We start from the raw sequence: 21,587 nt of genomic DNA, 5'->3' as shown, positions 1-21,587 counted from the left end.
TGCAGTGTCCCTCTCCAGTTTCCTTGTAGCTCCTTCACACACTCCACACAACCTCTTCTCCAGGCTGAACTGCCCCAGCTTTCTCAGCCTGATTCCTCAGGACATCCTCACCCTACAGATGAACTTGGCTTTTACCCTGTCCCCACAAGGGTTTCAACATGCCTGACCACACAACAAACAGAAATAAAATCCAATTATATCACCACAACTTTTTTTAGCAAAGAGCCTTGAATCATTTTCCACAACTTCTGCTCCAGATGGGCCCAAGCACAGACCTGTCCCCCAACACTGCAGTTGTTCCATGTGATATTTTCCCTCCTCCCTCCCAAATGCCAGCCAGTGTGAGCACTCCCACACAGGCACCCACCTCCAAGCCTTTCGTCTGTTCAAAGAGGAGGCCTTTAAGCACTGAAAATTCCCAACCACATTCTCCAGGAGCCTGGGCAAGGCTTGGGCCCATCTGCAGGGCCCATGGCAGAGCCCTCAGCCTGGGTTAGGTCTGTCACCCCACACCTGGTGCTTGGCATGTCCCAAAAATCAGCTGTAAGGAGGGCGCTGTCATTCACACCTCTCTGAAAGGGAAGCTGGGCAATGAATTCAACAGCCTCCTCCTCCAGTTAATACTAAGAAACCCCACAGCTCAGTTTTGGGAGCTATCTGGGAAACCTCTGGCTCACCAAAGCATTCTTTAGGAGGAAATAATTGTGAATTAAGGTTTCAAGGTTAGGTAAGAATACAGTATCTTTCTGCTTTGCTGGAAACCCTGAAATGGCACTCCCCAAGCAGAGGATAGACATTCATGTCAATGTCTCTCCATATGCACAGAGTGGAGCCCTCCAGAGGTATTCCCAGTTGGGCCCCAATTTGAGTTCAGCTCCCTCTGAGGCTCCAAGAATGCCTCTCCCAGCTCCAGTGTGAACTTTCAGCTTCAGCACAGTGTCAGGCTCTTTCTCAGCACTAACTCAGGACCTCCTCATCCTCACCCAGCACAGCAGGACTCACCAACTCACACCCAGCCTCCGCCTCATCCCTGTCCTTATTCCCAGCCCCCAGTGGGAGCTGCCCCAAAGGATAAGACGTGCAAAAAGGTCCCTCCAAAGAGGCAGATGAGAAGGGTTTCAGCAGGAGATTTATCCCTGGGTGTTTTCTGAGACAGCTGAGACAGGCAAGAACCCAAATCTCCAGCATGGTCAGTCCCTCCACATCTGCACTGGAGCTGCTGCCAAGCACAGCTAGACCAAGCCATCGGTGCAGAGCAAGATGCACTCACTGCGAAGACACAAAGCTGCACAGGGATGAGATGTTTAATCCCACATCTGCCAAGCTGAGCTGGCCATTCCAGAAAGCCAAATCTGTCCATCAGTCCCACCACTGGTGTCTCAGGAACCCACCAGTTCAGAGGCATCCCCACCCTACTGCTGGTGACATGGGTCCCAGACAGCCTCTGGTTTGACTCCTGGGAAAGAGCTGCAGGAGGAGCAAGCACTGAAAGCTGGGAAGGCACCTGTGCACCTGAGCACCACAGGGTGCCAGGGACATGGCAGCAGGGATCTGTGCTGATGGCTCCCTGACAAATCTCCAGGGCAGTCCCTAGAGACCAGTCCTGCTCCCCAACCAGCTCACACAGGGAGCAGCACACCGTGATGTCCCCAAGAGCACAGGTACTTGAGACTCTCAGACCATCAGAGACACAAAGACACCAACTTTCCATCTCCTGCTGCGTGGGCAGCACCACGACCAAGAAACTCCCAAACCACAAAGGCACATTCTTCCAGGTCCCAAACTCTTATATCACGCTTGCCTCTGGACCAGCTCCTGCTCACACAGTGGACTGGTGGTATCAAACCCACCAGGAGAACCTCATTCCAGCATCCAGCAGATGGTGGCAAACGAGCAAAAATGAACATTTTGCCAACCCTGACTTGGCCAAAACCAGGGCCTCCCCAGAAGGGTTTGCACAGCTTTAACAAAACCCAGCTCCCTAAGCCAATTGCTGCTCTAATGATGCAATTTAGGGGATAAACAAGTCCTTCAAGGCTGGTTATTCAGGAGCAAATAGTGCTGTCCAGAGGCAGCTTGCTGCAGCCGTGATGACACCAGCTAACAGAAGCTGGGAACAAGTGTGGGCACAGCTGGAGCTAGCCAGGCTGGACGGATGCTCTGCTGGTCTGGCCCTGAGCACACAGGCCAATGTTCAGGCTGAACCAGGTCCATGAGGATCTTCCCAGTTTCGAGCTAGTCCAGCTTGGCAGGCATTTACCTGGTGCTGAGCTCCAGGAGCATCTGCATGGCAGCATCCCCACGAGACAGTCCAGCCCAGAGCTTGGAGCCAGGCAGATGCTCAGTGGGGCTGACACAGAGCTCGGCGCTGGGTAGATGCTCCAGGGCTGGAGGCAGCACTGAGGAAGGCGGGAGGAGACAGCGCTGGGAAATCAGAGGAGCAGGAGAAGGCCATGGTAGGACCAGGCTCACCAGCACCCCTGCCCTCCCCTCAGTGTAAGGTAGAAGCTGGGGGAGGGGATGCAAAGGGACAGCTTGGGAGCATATGGGGGGCTGCCAGGGTCATAGAGCAGCTGAAAATCAAGGCCCCCTCTCTACCCGCTTCTGGATTAAGGAATCACTGTCCCCTCCCTGCCCCCCATACCATGCGGCCTCGGGGATGTGCCCACCCCTTCTCTGCCCTGCCTGCACACCCAGTGGGCATGGGGCAGCACATCTCCCCGGCTCTGCCCCCGGTACGCAGCCAGTGAACTGAGGGGAGCAACCCTGGCTCAAATGCTCGGTCTGAGGGTAAAGCCAGGGCACAGCAAGACCCCCTCCAACCCAGCTCCAGGTGAGAATGACACCCCCCAGCTCAGACTCAACCCAAGGGAAATGGGGGAGCTCTCCTTGACTCAGACACCCCCTCCAAGGGGTAACGGGGTGGGAGATGAAGCCCCCCCGGAGCGAGCCAGCCCCTTCCGGGGGGGACAGAGCATCCCCCGGGGCACGGCAGGGCTAAGCATCCCCACTGCGGCCCCGCCCGAGGGGCAATGGGGAGCATCCTCGGGGCGGGGGAAGAGAGCATCGCATCGCCGGGGATAGGCAAAAATCAGCAGAGCCCCTCGAGTCCAGCCCCACCGGGGGCGCTGACCATCCCCACGGGGTGGCCGAGCATCCTCTCGGGGGGCAGCAGAGCATCCCTGCGGGATGCAATACGGGTAGAGCCTTCCGAGTCCGGCCCCACCGGGGGGCTGAGCACCCCCCGGGCAGCCCCCCGGGGGTCATGGGGGCAGAGCTCCTCCCGGGCGGCCCCGCGCGGGGCTGAGCATCCCCCGTGGGCAGCGCGGCCCCGCCCGCACTCACCGCCCGCCGAAGCCGCTGGAAGCCGCCGCTGCCGCCGCTGCCGCCCCGCCCTGCCCCGCCCACTGCGTCACCGTCCCCGCCTGGACACGCCCCCGGACACGCCCCCGAGCGGCCACGCCCCAGCGGAGGGGGCTGGGGGTCAGGGAGGGGTCTGCGGCCGGCGGTCCTGTCGGGGACAGGAGCTTCCCTGGGGGCAGGGTCCCCCTGGAAAGGGGAGGAATCCCCACTGTGGGCGTTAAAAGACTTTCAGGAGCGACAGGAGACCCCCCCAGGGCAACTCTCCTTGAGGGCAGAAACCTCCTTGGGGGGCAGGAATTCCCCCGGGAGGACAGAAAACTCTGAGGTAGGGCAGAAATGCCCCTGTGAGAGCAGGAAACTCTCTTGTGGGGAAGGTTCCTCCCTGGGGGAGGTACAGGAATCCTCCTGGAATGGGCAGAGGAGTCTCCTGGGGGCAGGAACCTCTTCAGGGTTTAAAAGCCCCTATAGGGGCAGGACTCCCCAGGGGTCTTGTCCAGCCGCGGAGGGAAGGAGGCAGAAGCAGACCTGGGCAGTGGCATGTCCCAAGCCCTGGGTGCCCCTTCCCCCCCATCATGTGGGGAGCAGCAATGGGGCCAGGCAGTGACCTTCAGACTCGGCCACAGCGCCCTCCTCACCCTGCAAGGTTCAGTTCTGAGCCCTGAGGGGAACGACATGTGTCACCTCGGGCTCCTGTCAAGGATAGTCTTCAGCATTACAAATGGGATTTGGGACAGAGAGTACCCTGGAACTTCAGCAGCAGCAGCCAAAAGCCCAACCTGCTCCATCATCCTCCCCTGCACAGGGGCATCCTTAACAAACAAATAATTTGGGGGCCTTGGAAGCACAGCCCCTGGCACAGCCTTTGGGATCCCTCAGCAGTCCTCACCCAGCCTACCAACGAGGACCCCCTTTCTGTGACCCCACTGGGAACAACTGGGATCAGTAGCACTATCACAGAACAGCACCTTCCTCTCTCCAGGAAGGACATCGAGCTCATCCTCAGGATTTTTGCTGGAGGACCCTGGGGAGGTCTCTCATAAATGCCTCCAACCCACAGGAGGAGGGAGTGTGCTGGATCCACCCGCCAGCCAGACTCAGGAACAACTGCTTCAATCCCAAGAACATTTCATCTGTTTTCCACATGCCAGTTTTCTAAGCCAAGACAAGCTTCACTTTTTTAAAATAATACTGTAATACAGTTCTCAAATAACAAGGGTGAATAGGATAATCCAAGGAAAACATTTTCAAGTAAAGAGGTGGGTGCAGCCAGCAGCACCAGGATCTGGTTTATTGACTACCATCCACATTAATTCTTATCCATTGCCTTAAGAACAGATGGATTAGGAATAATCATTCTGTCAAGGAATGGCCTTTCCTGCCTGGGATGATCAGAAGTTTTCCCAATCAAATGTGTTCCTTGCTGATAAAATGCTCTTTGTGTATTTAAGAAACGCTGAGAGAAACTGGGTCAGGCAGGGAGGTTATGGACATACCAGCTCCCGGTCATGCCTAGGAAGCAGAAGGAATGCGGATTTCTTGGATTTGTCCATATTCCATGCTTTATCCTGCTCTGGGGAGGTCCAAGAGCTGACACTACAGCAGTGAAAACATCTCACTGTCGTTCCAATCCTCTCCTGAAATTTTGTAGGAAAGGGGCACAAGTGGGAGTGCAGCACTCTGGAGTGTTTAGAGCCATTGAAGGAGAATGGGGCAGGGCTGGGCTCTTCAGTCATTCTGCAAACCCCAAAGGAGGGGAACAGGATTCCACCAGTCCGCCCAGTTTACCCCAGCAGTGGGCAGGACTCCCAGCCAGCTCCTGGCAGTGCTCAAATCCCCATGTGTGCAGGGCACAAGCCCTCAGGTGGACACAGGCCTTGAAATCACCATCAGACCCTGGGCTGCCAGTCACAATTTCCCTTTGCAGATTCCCTGGAGTCAAATCCTCCCCTATGGGATGACACCACTCCTTCAGTAAGCTCCAAGCACTCATTTCAGCCCTAAAATAAGCAAATACAGTTTACAGCTGGTGGCTACCCATTGCTGCTCCCACCACAGAGGTGTGGGTGGCACTGAAAGCCCGTGGTGTGGGCTGTGCTTGGGCACTGCTCAGTGGGTGTCTCCTGGGAGTGTTCCAAATCCTCTGAAATCATCAGGATAAACCCCTCCAACACTGTCTTTTTAGTGTCAGTTGTCGCTGTTAGGGACACGAAAGAACTACACTCAGGTTGAGAGATGAGCAGAGGAAAATAGAGAGTTTATTATGATTTGGGGTTTAAATAAGATTTGGGATTTGATCAAGGATTGGGAGATGAGAGGAATACCTCTCTGATCCCAGTAGTCAATTCAACAGTCCATCACAGAGAGATATGGGAAAACAATTTACTTTGTTTATGTTAAATGTGTGAGAAACTCCAGTCCAAGAATGTAAACAATCAGAAGGCTGAAAATCAGAGGGACAGTCAATGGCATTATTTTACCCTTGGCCAGGGTGTGTCTGGTCAACAGAGTTCCAGCCTCCACAAAGACAGAAATACAGAACTTTTTCACCTGATTATACATTTTTAGAAAAAAAAACAACAAATAAACCCAAAACAAACAAACAAACAAAACCAAAACAAAACCAAGAAAACAAAAACAAAAAACTAAAAAACCCCAACCAACCAACCAAAAAACCCCACAAACCAAAACAACAACAAAACCTCAAAAAACACTTCATTTGTTCTAAATTCCATAATTCTCTTATAAATCTCTTTCATTTAATACTATTCTCTTCTCTACTGGTTACTGATTTCTCACTTCTTATGTTAATTAGTCCAACTTTTTAGTCTTTTTAGTATCTTTGGAAAGTAGGAACTTTTGACACATAGATGGAGTCTTAGTTTGCCTCTTCTTTATCTCCAGGTTTCTGCAAAATGTCCTTGCAGACATTTGAATGACATTGAAAGACAAAATGAATAAATTCAACATTCGAGATGTCCAACCTCACCAATATGTTCTTCTCTCCCAGGCTTTGTTCACTGAAGTACATCAGTCCTAGTTTATCAAAACTTCAATTTCAGTACTTTCCCCAATCCATGTTCCTACGGAAGTGGCTCATGGCAACTTTGCTAAATGCTAGGAAAGAGTAATTAAAAATTAACACACTAATTATAATTTTATATATATATATATAGGTTATCATTAATTAAAGCAATTTATTTAAAAATTAATTTAAACCGTAAAAAGTATTTATTTTAAATAATAAAATTATTATTTTAAAGTTTCATTGTTTCCAGCAGGGGGGTGTGTCAGTCGGGGCAATTATCTCAGAGTTCCTCCTCACTGGGAGCACTGGGGGAGCCTGCAATCACCCCAGAACCCTTTTTACCGGGACGCCAATTGCCTCAGCGACCCTCCCTACAGGGAGGATGGGGGGAAACCCCTCAGAACCTCGCCTTACTGGGATGACTGGGAAGGGCAATTATCTCAGAGCCCCTCGTTACTGGCAGGACTGGAGGGCAAAGAGAGGACAGTTACCTCCTCTCCTCTCCTCTCCTCTCCTCTCCTCTCCTCTCCTCTCCTCTCCTCTCCTCTCCTCTCCTCTCCTCTCCTCTCCTCTCCTCTCCTCTCCTCTCCTCTCCTCTCCTCTCCTCTCCTCTCCTCTCCTCTCCTCTCCTCTCCTCTCCTCTCCTCTCCTCTCCTCTCCTCTCCTCTCCTCTCCTCTCCTCTCCTCTCCTCTCCTCTCCTCTCCTCTCCTCTCCTCTCCTCTCCTCTCCTCTCCTCTCCTCTCCTCTCCTCTCCTCTCCTCTCCTCTCCTCTCCTCTCCTCTCCTCTCCTCTCCTCTCCTCTCCTCTCCTCTCCTCTCCTCTCCTCTCCTCTCCTCTCCTCTCCTCTCCTCTCCTCTCCTCTCCTCTCCTCTCCTCTCCTCTCCTCTCCTCTCCTCTCCTCTCCTCTCCTCTCCTCTCCTCTCCTCTCCTCTCCTCTCCTCTCCTCTCCTCTCCTCTCCTCTCCTCTCCTCTCCTCTCCTCTCCTCCTCTCCTCTCCTCTCCTCTCCTCTCCTCTCCTCTCCTCTCCTCTCCTCTCCTCTCCTCTCCTCTCCTCTCCTCTCCTCTCCTCTCCTCTCCTCTCCTCTCCTCTCCTCTCCTCTCCTCTCCTCTCCTCTCCTCTCCTCTCCTCTCCTCTCCTCTCCTCTCCTCTCCTCTCAGGACCTGGGGGCAATTCCCTCAGAGAACCATGTTCCTGGGAGAACTGGGGACCCACTTACTCGGAGGCCCTCGTTACTGGGAGCACTGGGGAGCCAGCATCCTTAAAGGCCTTTGTGACTGGGAGGACCAGAGTGCCGTTCGCCTCAGGGACCCTCAGTACTGGGAGCATTGGTGTGTGTGGGGGGTCCCCTCAAGCGCCCTGGTTACTGGGAGGAGGCAGTTACCTCACAGCCCCTCAGTACTGGAGGGACTCCCCATTACTGAGACTGGGGCAGGGGAAAAGCCCCTCAGGGCCCCTGTTATTGGGAGAACTGGGAGGGGGCAATCCCTCAAACACCCCCATTACTGGGAGGGGGCAGTTACTTCACAGATCTTCATTACTAGGGCCGATCGCCTTAGGGATCCCTGTTACTGGGAGGACTTGAACGGGGGGAACCCCCTGGAGCGCTCTTGTTACTGAGAAGACCGTGGAGAGAGCGAGAAACCCTCAGGGATGCTCAGTACTGGGAGGACTGGGGGGGGGGGGGGGGCGGGAATCACCTCCGGGGTTCCCGGTACCGGGAGCACTGCGGGAGGGATCCCCTCAGCGCTGGGAGGACCGGGGGAGTTACGTCACACCCCGATGACGTCAGAGCGGCGCGCGGTGTCGCGGGTTGACGCGCGCGGGGCGGGCGCTGTGGCGCTGTCCCCGCTGTCCCCGCGGGGCCTGGCCGGACATGGCCCCGCGCGGCCGCCCCGCCGCCGCCGCCATGCCCCGCAGGGGCGCCCGCAAACGCCTCAAGTTTCGCGCCGACGACGTGTGCTCCGAGCGGGGTGAGAGCCGGGCGGGGCCGGGCTGGGCCTGGGCTGCGGCTGAGCGGGGCCGGGGCTGATGAGGGGAGCGGGGACTGTGAGGGAAGGCGGGGCTGAGGTGAGCCGGGCCGAGCTCGGCCCTGCTGGTGCGGGCCGGAGAGGAGGCCTGGGCCTGCATTAGGGCCCGAGGGAGGAGGTAGTTGAAGGGTGAGCTTGGCCTGAGTGAGGGGCATGAGTGGAAAGACGACGGTCCAGTCTCGACTAGGAGTGAGCTGGGCCCTGTCGGGTTTGTGCAGGCAAAGAGCTGCCTCCAGGACGGATCCCCCAGCGGGGTTCTGGACGGATGTGTGGAAATGAGACCTCTTTGCCTGTGGAGGAGGAGCCTGGGACCAGAGGATCAGCCAGGCTCGAGTTGGGCCCTGTGAGGGAGAATGGGATTACATTGGCTGAGGTGGTGGGAGAAGGAGAATTGCACTGGGCTGGGCAGGGGTGTGGGTCTTCTGAGCCTGGTGGACGGATAGTCTGGAGTAGAGACTTGCTGGGGACTCCTGGCCTGCACCTCTCCGCTGAGGCTCATTTTCCTGCTTGTGCATCTCCTTCTCGAGCCTCTGCTCCTCTGGGGACTGTACCCTTTAGGCATCGTGACCCTTAGCTCTTCTGTCCCCTCCCCATAACCCCTAATTCCCTCTGACCCCTGTTTCTCCCTCTCTGCAGTGACGGTGGCAGATTATGCCAACTCAGACCCAGCTGTTGTGAAGTCTGGACGGGTGAAGAAAGCTGTGGCCAACGCAGTGCAGCAGGAAGGTGGGTCTACCCTGGGGCCCCAGCCTGCTCCATGCTGCCTTCACGTTTTGGTGACCTCTGCATGTGTGACATGGGAAATTCCTCTTCCTTAAACTGAGAAAATGCGTCTCCTTAGTGCTGAAAATGAGCCTGTGCTACTCTGTAGACAATCTGGTGTTAAGGATTTAGACAGAAGTTTTGCAGAAAGCTGCTGCAAGAATTGCTGAGTCTTTGTTAGTGCCTGAAGATGGAGAGGTTTGGGTGTCATTTCCTGCTTGAAGCAGAAAATAACATGATAAAAGTCTTTATTACTTTGTTACCACATATAAAACTGTAGATAACTTTATTAGCGGGTGAAGTTCTTTGCAGGGGGAGTAAGGTTGTGATAGTTCTGCCAAACATGTTGCAAGGAGGTCATGGGAGGGTGTTGCTGTTTATTTGGTGAATTCTGTAAACAAGGAGTTTTCCTGGAAAGGTAGTGCAGTATTTTGTTATCAACTTCCTCCCCGTCTGGGAGCTTTCTGAACAAGCACGCCCCACTTGCGTGAGAAATGGTGATGTTTAGGCCTTTTAAATGTAACTGGTCACACATGTCAGAGGTGGATGTTGTGTTGACAGTGATGACTGAACTTTTCATAAAGGGAAACTCTTGGTTTGCTGCTGAAATCTTGCATTGTTGGAGACAGTATGCACTTAGCATGAGTGTCTTGTCAGGGGCAGTGGTGCTGTGAACATCCTCTTCAGCTGCTGCTTCTCAAGCTTTTAAGATCAGGGCACCTCCCTTTTCTGTGGCCTCCTTTGTTTGGGGCTTCCCTCCTGTTCCAGCTCCTGTTCACCCATCTGTGTTCTGTCTCCTTGAGGCAAAGTCCAGCACTTCAGCATCATGCTGGCAAACTGCTGGTGTTCTGTGCTCCCTGCCCTCAGCATCATCTGCTTCCTGTTTATCCCCTTTCCTGCTGTGTTTCTGGCTCACCTCCACCTCATCCTGGTGACTCCAGGTCACAGCAGTTCCCTGCCCACCCTTTCCCAGGTTTTTGTAGTGCAGTCTCAGGGGTTTCCCCTCGGGATCTCTCCTCCCCAGCCCCAGGGCTGTGCTCCAGCCTTATCTGGTGCAGCCATGACCTGCTGCAGCCTTATCTGTCCCAGCCTTATCTCTGCATCGTGGGGTGCCACGCGTGGAGACAGGAGCTCCAACCTTTGGCCTTGTTGCCCTCCAGAAGCTTGGCTCAGAGTAAACCCCTTGCTGGGTGTGGCTGCAGCGGGTGGAGAGCTCCCCACAGCGAGCGTCCTGTCGGAGCTTCACCAGCAGGGGAGCCATGGCCAGGAGGAATTTTTCTGGGCTTTTTTCCTTCCCATTCTAATGCCTTAAATGGGAGGATTACAACAGTGAGGTGAAAAGAGGGTGCCTCTGTTCAGTGGACTCAGTGGACTCAGCTGTTGACTCAGAGGTCGACTTTTTCTTAGCAGAGTGGCATGGACTCTTCTTCTAAACCCCACTCTGGGTCCCTGTCAGTTTTGTCCTCTCTTGCTTGGCTGTATTTGATGTCTTAACTCACTGTCATTTGTGTTGCCACCTATTTCACTCTCATTTTACCTATAAAAGGTTATGTGGAGAGGGCAATAGGATTTGACAAGGGGGGAAATAACTGTCATGAATACATCCAGGTGCCAGGAAAGCATCCAGTTTACAGAACAAACTCTAGTGAGGTAGAAGTAGTTTAGCAAAGCACTGAGGTGTGTCTAGTCAGTGGATACAGTTAAGCCCTGTCTGAGGACTGTCTTTCCATCTGCGGTCTTTTCATTTTAAGACCTTGTTCGGTGGTTAGAAATGAGAATATTTTTCCCCTGAGTTTATGTTCAGTTTCTTCTTGTTGTTTGTTTTTCTGCTACTCTGTCCCTGTGATTCAAACAGCACATTTTGCTCTTCAGTGGCTCTGGTGACTGCAGTGACTGGAACTGGGATGTGTAAAACCTTCCTGGGCTTCAGCTTGTGCTGGGTAGAAAAGCTTGAAAGCTGTAACCTCTGACCTCATGGTCGTATTCTATTCTTCACCCAGCTTGTTTGGTTGAAATTCAGCTCTTGAATGAATTTCATAGCCTGTTTGCAAAGCCTTTGTGCTGCTGTGGTAGTGCTGGTCTCTCTGGCTGTACCTCACATAGCTGTAATGTAGGACCACACCTTTCTTTTTCCAAGACTGTCATTACTGACTCACATGTGGATTTTTCTGCCCTAATGAGCCCTCAGCTTACAGATAGAGTTTTAAAAAAAATATTTCTGAACAGGGATATGTCTAAACCTGACCCCAGATACAGAAAAAAAACAACCACATACTCCAGCTGACTCAACTGGCTGTTTTCCTTGCTAGGTCAGAGTCTTTCCCTTCACTAAATTCCAGGTTAAGTGGAACTCCTGTGCTCTTGGCACTGAGTTCCAGCCCTGGTAGATTGTGTCATTGGCCACAGGATGTTTGTCCTGCTGCAAAGGGAGTGAGTCTTCTTCATGCTCATAAAACAGTTCCAGAGGAGGTGCTGGCTCCAGGCTGAACATGGCCATGCAAGACAACTCTGCTGTTCAGGGAAACCAGTTGCCCCTTAGAAAGAGCCTGTTGTTTTATTTGGGGTATTAAATAGCTTCAGCTAAACCAGTGGGATCTGCATAATGTGCTGGTAATCATCCTCATTGTTCATTCTTTAAAACAAGCAGCTGAATAATTATGTTTCCCATTCAGTCATCCCTGCTAATCTTTCCCTGACAAGGTAATCCTTGAGCTCAGGATTTACTTCCTTGTGTCACTCACCAGAATGCTTTAAGGCAGTGGTTCCACTGAAGCATCTCCTGAACTTGGATCACCTTTTCCTCTCTGCTGTTGCACTTACTGTCGTTTTTCATTCCAGTAAAATCCTTGTGTGGTTTGGAAGCTTCCTGTGTCCCTACTGAGGAAGTTCTCTCCGTGTCAGGAGAGTCCTGTGACAGCAGCGATGAGATGGATACCAAGGACAGCATCAATGGGAGGGCTGCCTCGAGGAAAAAGAAAAGCAAAAGGCACAAAGGTGTGGTCATCTGCCTTTCTGGGGCTCTGTGGGCTCCTGCTGCATGTTCTGCATGGGGGATGCTCATGCTGGGGATTTACAGGATGGTCATGGGCTCTTGGAGCATTCTGGAATTTGTGTGTGCACAAAGAAATGCCAAGGGTTTAGTCACTTGTAAATCTGCTGGCACTTGGTCACAGGAGCTGTATTTGCACAAAGGCAGAGCCTGAGAGCTTCTTGTGTTTAGCAAATGTCCCTCAGCCTTGGAAAACAAACACTGCTATTCCAAAATTGTGCAACTTTGCCGCTGGCTGTGTGTCTGTGTGAAGGTGGGGTGGTGGCAGCAGGTTTGCTTTGGGGTTAAAGTGCTGCTGTCCATGATGCAGTTGTTGGCAAAACACAAGCTCTGCTTTCAGTGTGTTTCCAAGACTGTGGTTTGTTACAAATGGGTTTAAAGGGCTCTTTTTCCAGCAAGGAAGTGTGTTTGATCATAGTGGTATCATAATACATTAATTCAAGGGAGGTGTATCCTTCAGCAATTAAACTTTGTGTAACTCCATAGAAATCCATTGACAATGCAGTGTAAGCAGCAAACAGCTCTGCAGGACTGGGGAGCCCTGCAGAAGTTTCTAGTAACAAGTTGTTTTCAGGTTGAGAAGCAAATTTTAACCAGTTTTCTTGAGCTTAATAGCAATTTGTGTAGCACGTGATCATCCACCACAGACTGAAGGTGGACAGCGCTTCCTCTGGGAAGGGAGTTAAAAGAATTAAACCTCTTTTATTAAGGCATCCTTCAGAATTCTGGCAAAATAATATCTGAGTGGCTGGAGCTAGGAGTCTGGGAAGACAATATTCTGTTCTATCACAGCCTTGTCTTGTTTCTGCTACATGTTTAGGGAGGAAAAAACAGTGATAGAATAGTGATGCTTCTGGCTGCCCTCTTGAGTTCAGCAGTGTGGAGTTTGATGGCTTCTTGAGCCAGAGCTGGCCCAGCATAGTGGGTGTAGCAGCCTTTTGTGGGTATGGCTGCAATAAATCTGAAGTGCTGTGGGGAAATGATCATGTCCAGAGCTTTCTTTGGCAAGTATCACGTGAGGTTAAGAACTGCCCTTTGTATTAACCTGCTGTCTCAGGGTTCGATCTGGCACCCTCAAGTTCCCAAATACTTCTTTCATGCCAGAGACCTCACAGCAGCTTTTCCTGTTAGCACTGTGCATGAGTTGTGTTTTCCTTTTCTGTTCTTAACCTTCCTAATGCTCAGTATTGTTCACCTACTTATATTCTTTACTCCTAAAGTTGGAGCAGTGTCTGTGGAAAAACATGTGGTGTAAACTACAAAACACTCCAGGAATGAGAGGACTGTGAGCCCTCAGTTCTGGCTGAGCAGTTCTGACAGCTGAGAGGAAGAGCAGGCCATTCTCTCCATCTGAATTACATTAAAAATTCCCATCCAAGAAGCTTTAATGAAATAAAGAGATTTAAGAAAAGCAGCTGATTGCCAGATACAGAACAGAATTTCCCTCCCTGACAGAGCTCCTACCGAAATATTGTGACCACTGGAACAAAGAATTGACAAGCCTGGCAGTATCAAAGATCAGGGTCTTCAAGTGTGAAGCAATTTTAGTGACCTGTTGAATGTGCCCTTTTGATTAAAAATGCAGGAGCTTGACCCTATTTTACATAGAGTTGCCTCTTCATTTTACATCCAATTTTTAGTTCTCAACCTCAGTGTGGTATTTCAGCTGTGACAGGGTCAGGCATTGAAACAGGGTCAAGAAAAGCTTTATGATTTCCATCCTTGCACTCAGGACTCACTTGGACAAGATGCTGAACAAAATGACCTAATTCTGTGTGCTTTGAGCTGAGCTGCTGGATTAGAAACCTCCAGAGAACTCTTTCAGCCTGAATTCCTTTATGAATCTGCCACTTTGCTCACTTGTGCAGCAGGGATAACAGTGGGAGGTGCCCAGCACAGGGGAGGTGTCGTGGTTGTGTGGTCACTGATGGGAATGGGGAGCAGGGCCACGGAGGTTGTGCACACTGGGGCTTGGGCTGACTCTGTGTGTGTAAGTCAGCAGCCCAGTGTGCAACACGTGTCTCTGGGTGGGAGTTGGTGCAAATGTGATGCCCTGTGCTAATACACCCTCACTGCCTTTAGAAGACGCTGAAGGGGGAGGAGGAGGAGAGGAATATCCCATTGACATCTGGCTGCTCCTGGCGTCCTACATCCGCCCTGAGGACATTGTTCGCTTCTCTCTGATCTGCAAGAAAGCTTGGACTGTCACTTGCACTGCTGCCTTTTGGACCAGGCTCTACAGAAGGTGACACTCTAGAGGATTTTTAAACTGGTTGTGGGAGGTTTCAGTAGAGAGCAGTTCTCTGCAGAGCTGGAAATAAGGGAATAATTCCCTATAGGCCTGGGCCCTGTGTTTGCACATTGACGTGGTGATGTGGGCTTCTCTTGACAAGGGGTTGTGCAATATTCTTCTCCCTCAAGACAAGCTGGGAGAGCTGGGGTTGTTCAGCCTGGTGAAGAGAAGGCTTGGGGAAGACTTCCCTGTGGCCTTCCAGTACCTTAAGGGGGCTTACAGAAGGGAGGCAGAGGGACTTCTTATATGAGTGGGTGGTGACAGGACAAGGAGCAATGGTTTTAAACTGAGAACAGGGTTATATTGGATGTTAGGAAAAAAATCCTGGCTGTGAAGGTGCTGAGGTCCTGGCACAGACTTCCAGGAGAAACTGGGGCTGTCCTATCCCTGACAGTGTCTGTGGCCAGGTTGGAGCACCCTGGGATAGTGGACGGTGTCCCTGCCTATGGCAGGGGGTGGAATGAGCTGAGCTTTAAGGTTCCTTCCAAGCCCAACCATTTTAAGATTCTAATATCACATCTGCTTTGGGTTGGGAAATGGATCTTTGTGATGTGTTCCTGTATGTTCCCTGTAAAATCTCAGAGGTTTGTGTCCTTTTCTGCTTGGCGTGGCCCAACACTTGTATATATCAACCTCTCCAAGTATGTATGGCATGGTCAGTGCTGAAAAGCAAACATGGACAACTTGCCCTGCCTCAGGCTCTGGTCACAGCCGCCTCCCTGTAATTGGGCCATTTTGGAGCTGTATAGTGACAGGAGTAAGTGAAAGCAAGGAGGGCAAAGGAGTGGTCAACACTTGATACAAATCCTTCTGTCCCGGTGCATGCCACTGGGTTAATTCTTCAGGAGAGAACAGTTTCTTTACACAGCTCTGCCTGTTGCCCAGGAGGCACAAGCAGCTGGGACACGGAGTGGAGAGCAGCTGTGGTCATCCTCGGCCCTGGTTTTTAGTGTGACTGTCCCTAGCAAAGGCTCCTTTGGAATGTGATCAAGGAATAGCCCTTGAGTGCAGGCGTTCAGGCTGCTCAGGCAGTGCTGAGAGCTGCAGTCAGCTCAGCTGGGGGTCCCTGGCAACCTGCAGCCTGCAGCTACATCCCCTGCTGGTCTCTAGGCAAACTAGGAATTATTGGGAATTGTAGCAGGATGTGTGGGCTGGAAGCCTGCCTGGTGCAGGTCAGGGCTTTGAGGCTGCCATGTGATGTCCTGTCAGCAGCAGAACCCCCTCTCAGCCCTCAGGGTTTACCAGAGTCCTGTGGTCAGTGAGATGGGGAGTTTTCCTGTTACAGGGCTCTGTCCCTGCCCTGGCTGTGCCCTGGAATTGACACCTTTCCTGGGGGTTCTGCAGGCACTACAGCCTGGACGCGTACCTGCCACTGCGCCTGCGCCCGGAGTCCATGGAGAAGCTGCACTGCCTGCGCGCCTGCGTCATCCGCTCCCTGTTCCACATGTACGAGCCCTTCGCTGCCCGCCTTTCCAGGAACCCCGCCATCCCAGACAGTACTCCCAGCACTTTAAAGAATTCCAGAGTAAGTAGCGTTACTCAGGAGCTGCGATTTTTCTGAGGTGTTGCTGTTTCTGTTTGGTTTTTTTTCTTTCTAGAAGAAAAACAGATGTTGTGGAGATGGTCACCAGTGAACCTGGGTAGAGGGATGGTCACTAACTGGGTATTCTCAGTGGGATTTGTAAAAGTGGGCTGGTTACTTGTACTTATGGAGTTATTCGTTGGAGTAACTTCTGCCTAAGTCCTACGCTACACTCTTCTAACCAGTAAAAGGGCCCTGGTTTCACTGGATGTCAGAACTGCCAGGGATGTTTGCAGCACTCCCCTCTTCTGAACGAGGCTCCATAGGATCATCTTTTATGTTTTGCTGTATTCTTACACTATCTGCCAGAGTGCATCTTCTCTCTGTAACAGGCCTCTGGAGAGCTCAGGAGTGACACTGTTGCCAGGAGTTGTGTCACTCTGCTTTCCTGCAGGTCATCCATGGTCTGGTGTATGGGTGAGGCAGGGTGGTGATGCTGGGGTGAGCATGGCAAATGTGCAGAGCCGGTGTCTGCTTTGGGACTGGGCTGCACACAATTGTGTCAGGCTGCGAAGGGTTTGTCTGTGGTGTGGACAGGTGCTGTCTCAGCTTGGAGCACTTGCATATCATTGCTCTTTAATTGCTGTTGACCATTAAGTCTGAAATGCCTTTGTGTCTCTTCTTTGGTTTTAACTTGCAACTGGCCAATGCTCTGTGAGCGGCTTAAGCAGCGATGTGAATTCTCCACCCTCCAAATCCAAGGTCAAAACCTGTCGAATGAGGTTTGTGGAGCCAAACTGAAGTGGGTTTCGTTGAGTTATTCCTTCTTTTCTATTCAAAATAGAGGAGCCTCATCTATCTGTACGTGACATCCCACCTTTCTTCCTTCCTCTCCCTATCACAGGCTGTCATAGGCTCAGGGAGCATCCAGCAGCACACAGGAGGTGGTGCTGCAGCACAGGGAAAAGCACATGGCTCTGTGTGATCTGATCTCTGCATCCAGAGCTCCTCCTTTTCTTCCTGAGTCCCCAGGCTGGGGATCTTCATTCTTACCAACTGAAAAAGCAAGACACTTCCAGGAAATTCCAGTAATCTTGAGCCCAAGCTCCCACTGCTTGTGGCTGTAGGAACTGGAACCCTGAGGCGGTGCTGACAGGGTTGGCATTTTGGGAGAATTCTGGTGACATCATAACGGCTTTGGTGCCCACTGCTAGTGCTTCTCCTGTACTAACAGTTGGAGCAGGATCCTTTAAGTGCAGTCAGCTTTTAAAAAAGGAAATTAAATGGGAACTGAGACTTTGTCAGAGCAGTAGAGGTTTGACCTAACCCCTTGCAGCATGAAAGAGCCATCCTGAGTCTGGTCTTGCTGTACTATTGCACTGCAGGACTCTGAGCTCCACCTGTGGGACTGTGCACAGAAATTCCTCAGCAGAGAGGGTTTGGAGGAGGACCTGGCACTGCCTCCCCATGTTCTGGCTTTCCTGGGCTTTGGTTGTACCTTTATGGGTTGCTGACACTAACAGCAGCGCCTGCCTAAACTGCATGTGGCTAGAGGAGAGCCCAGCCCTGGGTGTGATCCAACCTAGCTTTTCCTCTTTAATTTCCTTTTTTCTTTCCCTAGCCTAGCTTGTGTGGGACACTGGAGCCGTTATGGTGTCAGCAGAGGTGTTTGCCCTTTAAAGACACCCCATTATTTTGGGCGGAGCGGCAGCCGCACGGCGCGTCTGAAGGGCAGGACGGCTGACCCGAGGACGACATCCTCTGCCCCTTAGGAGGTACTGACCTTTTGTACTTCACTACTTGCCATGACCAAACAGGTTGCTAGACCAGCCTGTCTCTGCAGGTGAACTACAAATGCCACTGATGGTGGAGTTAAACTCAGCAGCATCTGCTGCTTATCTCAATTGAAAGATCTGGAGAATGTTCTTATTGGAAAAAACCTGAGGGCTGCTTCCTCTCAGGTGGAGGTTATTCCATGCATGTTTCTGAGCTTTACTCCACAGAGCTTTGTTGTTCACCACATGAAGATTGTGGAGAGAAAGGTCCTTTAAGGACTCTTGTTTATGGATATGGCTCAGAGTGGAAGTTGAGAGTCTTCTATCCCCTTTGGTCTCTTCAGAGCCTCTGTGGTGGAGGGTGGCTCTGGCTTCATTTTATTAGGATCATTCCATCCTGGAATGAAGTTACGTGTACTTTGCTCTGCAACCCAGTCAGGCCTTCTCTCTTCAGGAGAGACTGTGTATGGATCATAGGGAGTTCTCTACCCACATTATTCCTCCTTTTTCTGCTGACACTGATGAAAGATAAGACCAGCTGTGGTGGGCTGGCATCTGTGGTGTGGAAAAGCTTTGAGGGATGGCTGGACTGACTTGCCAGGTTCTTTCCTTGGCTGTTGAAGGCTGATTGCTTGTACTGTGACTGGTAGGCAGGGATTTCCCTCCTACAGGATTTCTTCTGAGCCTCTCGCTCTAGAACAAGCTCCTGGGCTGGAGCCTGTGGCCCACACAGTGATAACCAAGTGAAATTGGAGCAGTCCTGGTGTATGTCTGTGCAGGAGGGCAGTGCTGGTGACTTCTGAGGCTGTTTGAGGCTAGTTTCTCATTTTCTTTTGAAAAGAGACAGAAGGTTAGTCAGACTGTGCTCTCCTGGCAGTGTTTTGGACTTGAAGCGATGACAGTGCTGGTGATGGCAAGGTCAGGGTCTCCATTTGACACTACAGTGGCTTAGGAACTTCTTCATCACCTCACAGCTCATGTACTGGTCTTTGTATTTCCCTCTAGATCCTTTCGTTTTCGATCCTTATTCTGTTCTCCGTTGTTCCTTGCTTTAACCTTGTTTGGAAATGCAGTTTAATGGGAGATGCTGGTGGGTGGAGGGAATGGGTGAATCTACACCACTCATCCCAGCCCTAGGAAAGGGACAAATGGCATGACAGGATTTTGCTGTTTGGCACTTCAATGACTACTTGTTGCATGAGGAGTTGGCCAGCTTTTAACTGGGAGATCTACAGTGCTGAGAGGGTTCTTTGAACATAATTAGTTTGAATAAGTGGCTTCTAATTGCTCCAATGTAATTGTTTTTGCAATTGGAAGCCTTTATGATCTGTTAAAACTTATTTAAAGTGGTGCTTCCAAGGGTTTCACAATTTTCTGTTTCTTTTTTCCACCTCAGTGTCTGCTTTTCTGGTGCAAAAAGATTGTAGGGAACAGACAAGAAGCAATGTGGGAATTCAACTTCAAGTTCAAAAAGCAGGTATGAAAGAACCAGATCAGCTGTGACTTTTGTTTGAAGCAGAAATTATTTTTCTGGGGGGTAGAAGGGAAGTGGAAGCTTTTTGTCCATTCAGACAGTAAATGCAAACTGATTCCCATGGTAAAGTAAAGCACGTTGTGGAACTACACTGTTTTCAGTCTCTGTTACCAAGACATTTAGAATCCCACATTTTTATTTCCTCCTTTGGTATCCTTTCCCTGCTATAAATGTGGATTTTTTTTACACCAATTAATCTCACCTTTGGGTCATCACTACTGTTTGTTACCAAAACCCAGACTGACTGCAGTGGCCAAAACATTGACCAAAATCTGAAACTTCTTGTTATGCCATTGCCAGGATTTCTGAGAGAAGTGAAGACAGCCAGCACTTCAGGGAAAGCCTCCAGTAGTGAGTCTTGGGAGAAGCCAGTAATTTCAGGCAACCTTGGGAATTGTGCAGCTTTCCTCTCTAAAGAAATGGTCCTGAAAATTGCCTATCCTGAGTGATGGCATTTTGTTGTTAATGTGACACTTTGCCCAAACACCTGGGGAGGAGAAGAGACCCTGCCAGGCCACACTAGGGAGGAGCAGCCAAACCTAGCAGAGGTTCCTGCTTTGCTAAATTGGCATCTCTTTCTTTCAAGTCTCCCAGATTTAAGAGCAAGTGTTGCAAAGGTCTCCAGCCCCCAATCCAGTATGAGGAAGTGCACACAAACCCAGATCAGGATTGCTGCCTGCTGCAGATCACTACCTTCAACTTCATCTTTGTGCCAATCGTCATGGGCATGACCTTCACCTTGGTGAGTGGGAGAAAGCTGCCAGGCTTTGCAGATGAGGTTCCTGTAAGGACATGAAGAGGGCACCTGGAATCTCCTGTGCTGGAATCAGGGATCATAGAGCCCAACTCCTGGCCCTGCACAGGACAACCCCAAGAATCCCACCCAGTGCCTCTCTTGGGCTGTATAAATCCTGCTCTATCAGGAAACCATTTCTGGGAATGGTATGGTTAATGAAGAGAGGAAATGCTCAGAATCTCAGTTTAGCTTCTCCATTTCCATTGGCTCTTCCCTGTTTGGTGCAGTGAATAGAGAAGATGTAGAGAATCTGTCAGGAGCTGTGGTTGTTCAGTGTCTGGGGGCAGGTCAGTTACCAGAACTGCAACAGATACAGGAGACAGGGAGCTGCACAAGTGGAGGCCTGCCCCCACAGGAAAATATCTCTTTATAGCAATAAATTCTGAGAGTAAAATCCCACATGAGCAAACTCTTTGAATGTGTGTTTGGTCCCTGATTGGGAGTCAGGGTTTCAGAAGTGGCCAGTGCTCAGGAGCGGTTCAGTCTGGCCTCACTTAGGAGTTGGGCAGTGACTCCCAGAGTTCTCCTAACAGCCACTTGCTTCCAGGTTCACTTAGGATCAGACTCATAAAATTACTTAGATTGGAAAAGACCTTTAAGATCAAGTCCCAGCACTGCCATGTTCACCCCTAACCCATGTCCCAAGTGTCACATCTGCAGGCCTTTTGAACACTACAAGGGATGATGACTTCACCACTGCCCAGGCAGTTCCAGTGTTCTTAGTGTTCTTTTACAGCCCTTACGGCTTCCAGCATGATTATTTTGGGCTGCCAGCCAGAGAACCAGTTTGGATCCAGTGCTATAGCCTTGAGAGTGTTCCTGTGAAACACCTTAGACTTGTACAATTCAGAGGAATTTATAAAGCCTAGAAATGTTGTGTTAAGAGCTCTCTTGGTCACTATGACTTCCTGAAGCAGCTCTGGTCTCCTCTCTTGCAGTTCTCCATCTCGGTGAGCACAGACATGCGGCACCACCGTGTGCGCCTGGTGTTCCAGGACACGCCCCTGCGCAATGGGAAGAAGCCACGCGTGGAGCAGGGGCTGCAGGTGGTACTGGACCCTGTGCACAGTGTCAGGCTCCTGGATTGGTGGCACCCACAGTACCCTTTCTCCCCAAAGGCTTAGTGCTGTCCTGAGGCTGCGGGAGCCCACAGGGGACTGAATCTGGCCGGCTGAAGAGAATTTCTAGGAACCAGGAAATCGTATTTTTATTTCGGAAATAAATTCTGCAGTCTTCTTGCAAGTGGTTGAAGCTGCTGAGCTAGTTTGTATGTATATATATAATTTCTGGTCAGTAATGAGCAGAGCTGAGTGTAAAGCAGAAACTATTTGTAAACACACTTTTATGTAAAATTGACATTTTATGATTTGAAAGGAGCTCCCTGGAACTGTTCATTTAAAATCCTTTTGGTGCTAATCAAAGTGGTCCTGTGTTCTCTT

General features: G+C 51.0%; 1 protein-coding gene across 3 annotated transcripts; it reads left to right on the top strand.

Moving 5' to 3' along the window:
• The first annotated feature begins 8,220 nt into the window (after positions 1 to 8,220).
• On the top strand, positions 8,221 to 21,521 carry TMEM183A (transmembrane protein 183A). Of its 3 annotated transcripts, none has more exons than XM_066204103.1 (8): positions 8,221 to 8,360; positions 9,054 to 9,143; positions 12,018 to 12,173; positions 14,314 to 14,473; positions 15,866 to 16,046; positions 19,215 to 19,295; positions 19,939 to 20,094; positions 21,087 to 21,521. In XM_066204103.1, exons 1-8 carry the CDS (start codon positions 8,264 to 8,266, stop codon positions 21,270 to 21,272), a joined length of 1,107 nt encoding a protein of 368 aa, XP_066060200.1. In that variant the 5' UTR covers positions 8,221 to 8,263; the 3' UTR covers positions 21,273 to 21,521. The 3 variants fall into 3 exon arrangements, with proteins under 3 accessions (XP_066060200.1, XP_066060201.1, XP_066060199.1); XM_066204102.1 differs by having other exon boundaries at positions 8,224 to 8,360; positions 14,311 to 14,473; XM_066204104.1 differs by lacking the exon at positions 19,939 to 20,094 and having other exon boundaries at positions 14,311 to 14,473.
• Positions 21,522 to 21,587: the final 66 nt, after the last annotated feature.

Source organism: Chamaea fasciata, unplaced genomic scaffold, assembly GCF_029207755.1.
Source record: "Chamaea fasciata isolate MVZ Bird 193981 ecotype frontalis unplaced genomic scaffold, bChaFas1.0.hap1 SCAF_25, whole genome shotgun sequence".
NCBI lineage: Eukaryota > Metazoa > Chordata > Aves > Passeriformes > Sylviidae > Chamaea > Chamaea fasciata.
The sequence above is the reverse complement of the archived record's forward strand: the minus strand, read 5'-3'. Positions and strand labels throughout refer to the sequence as shown.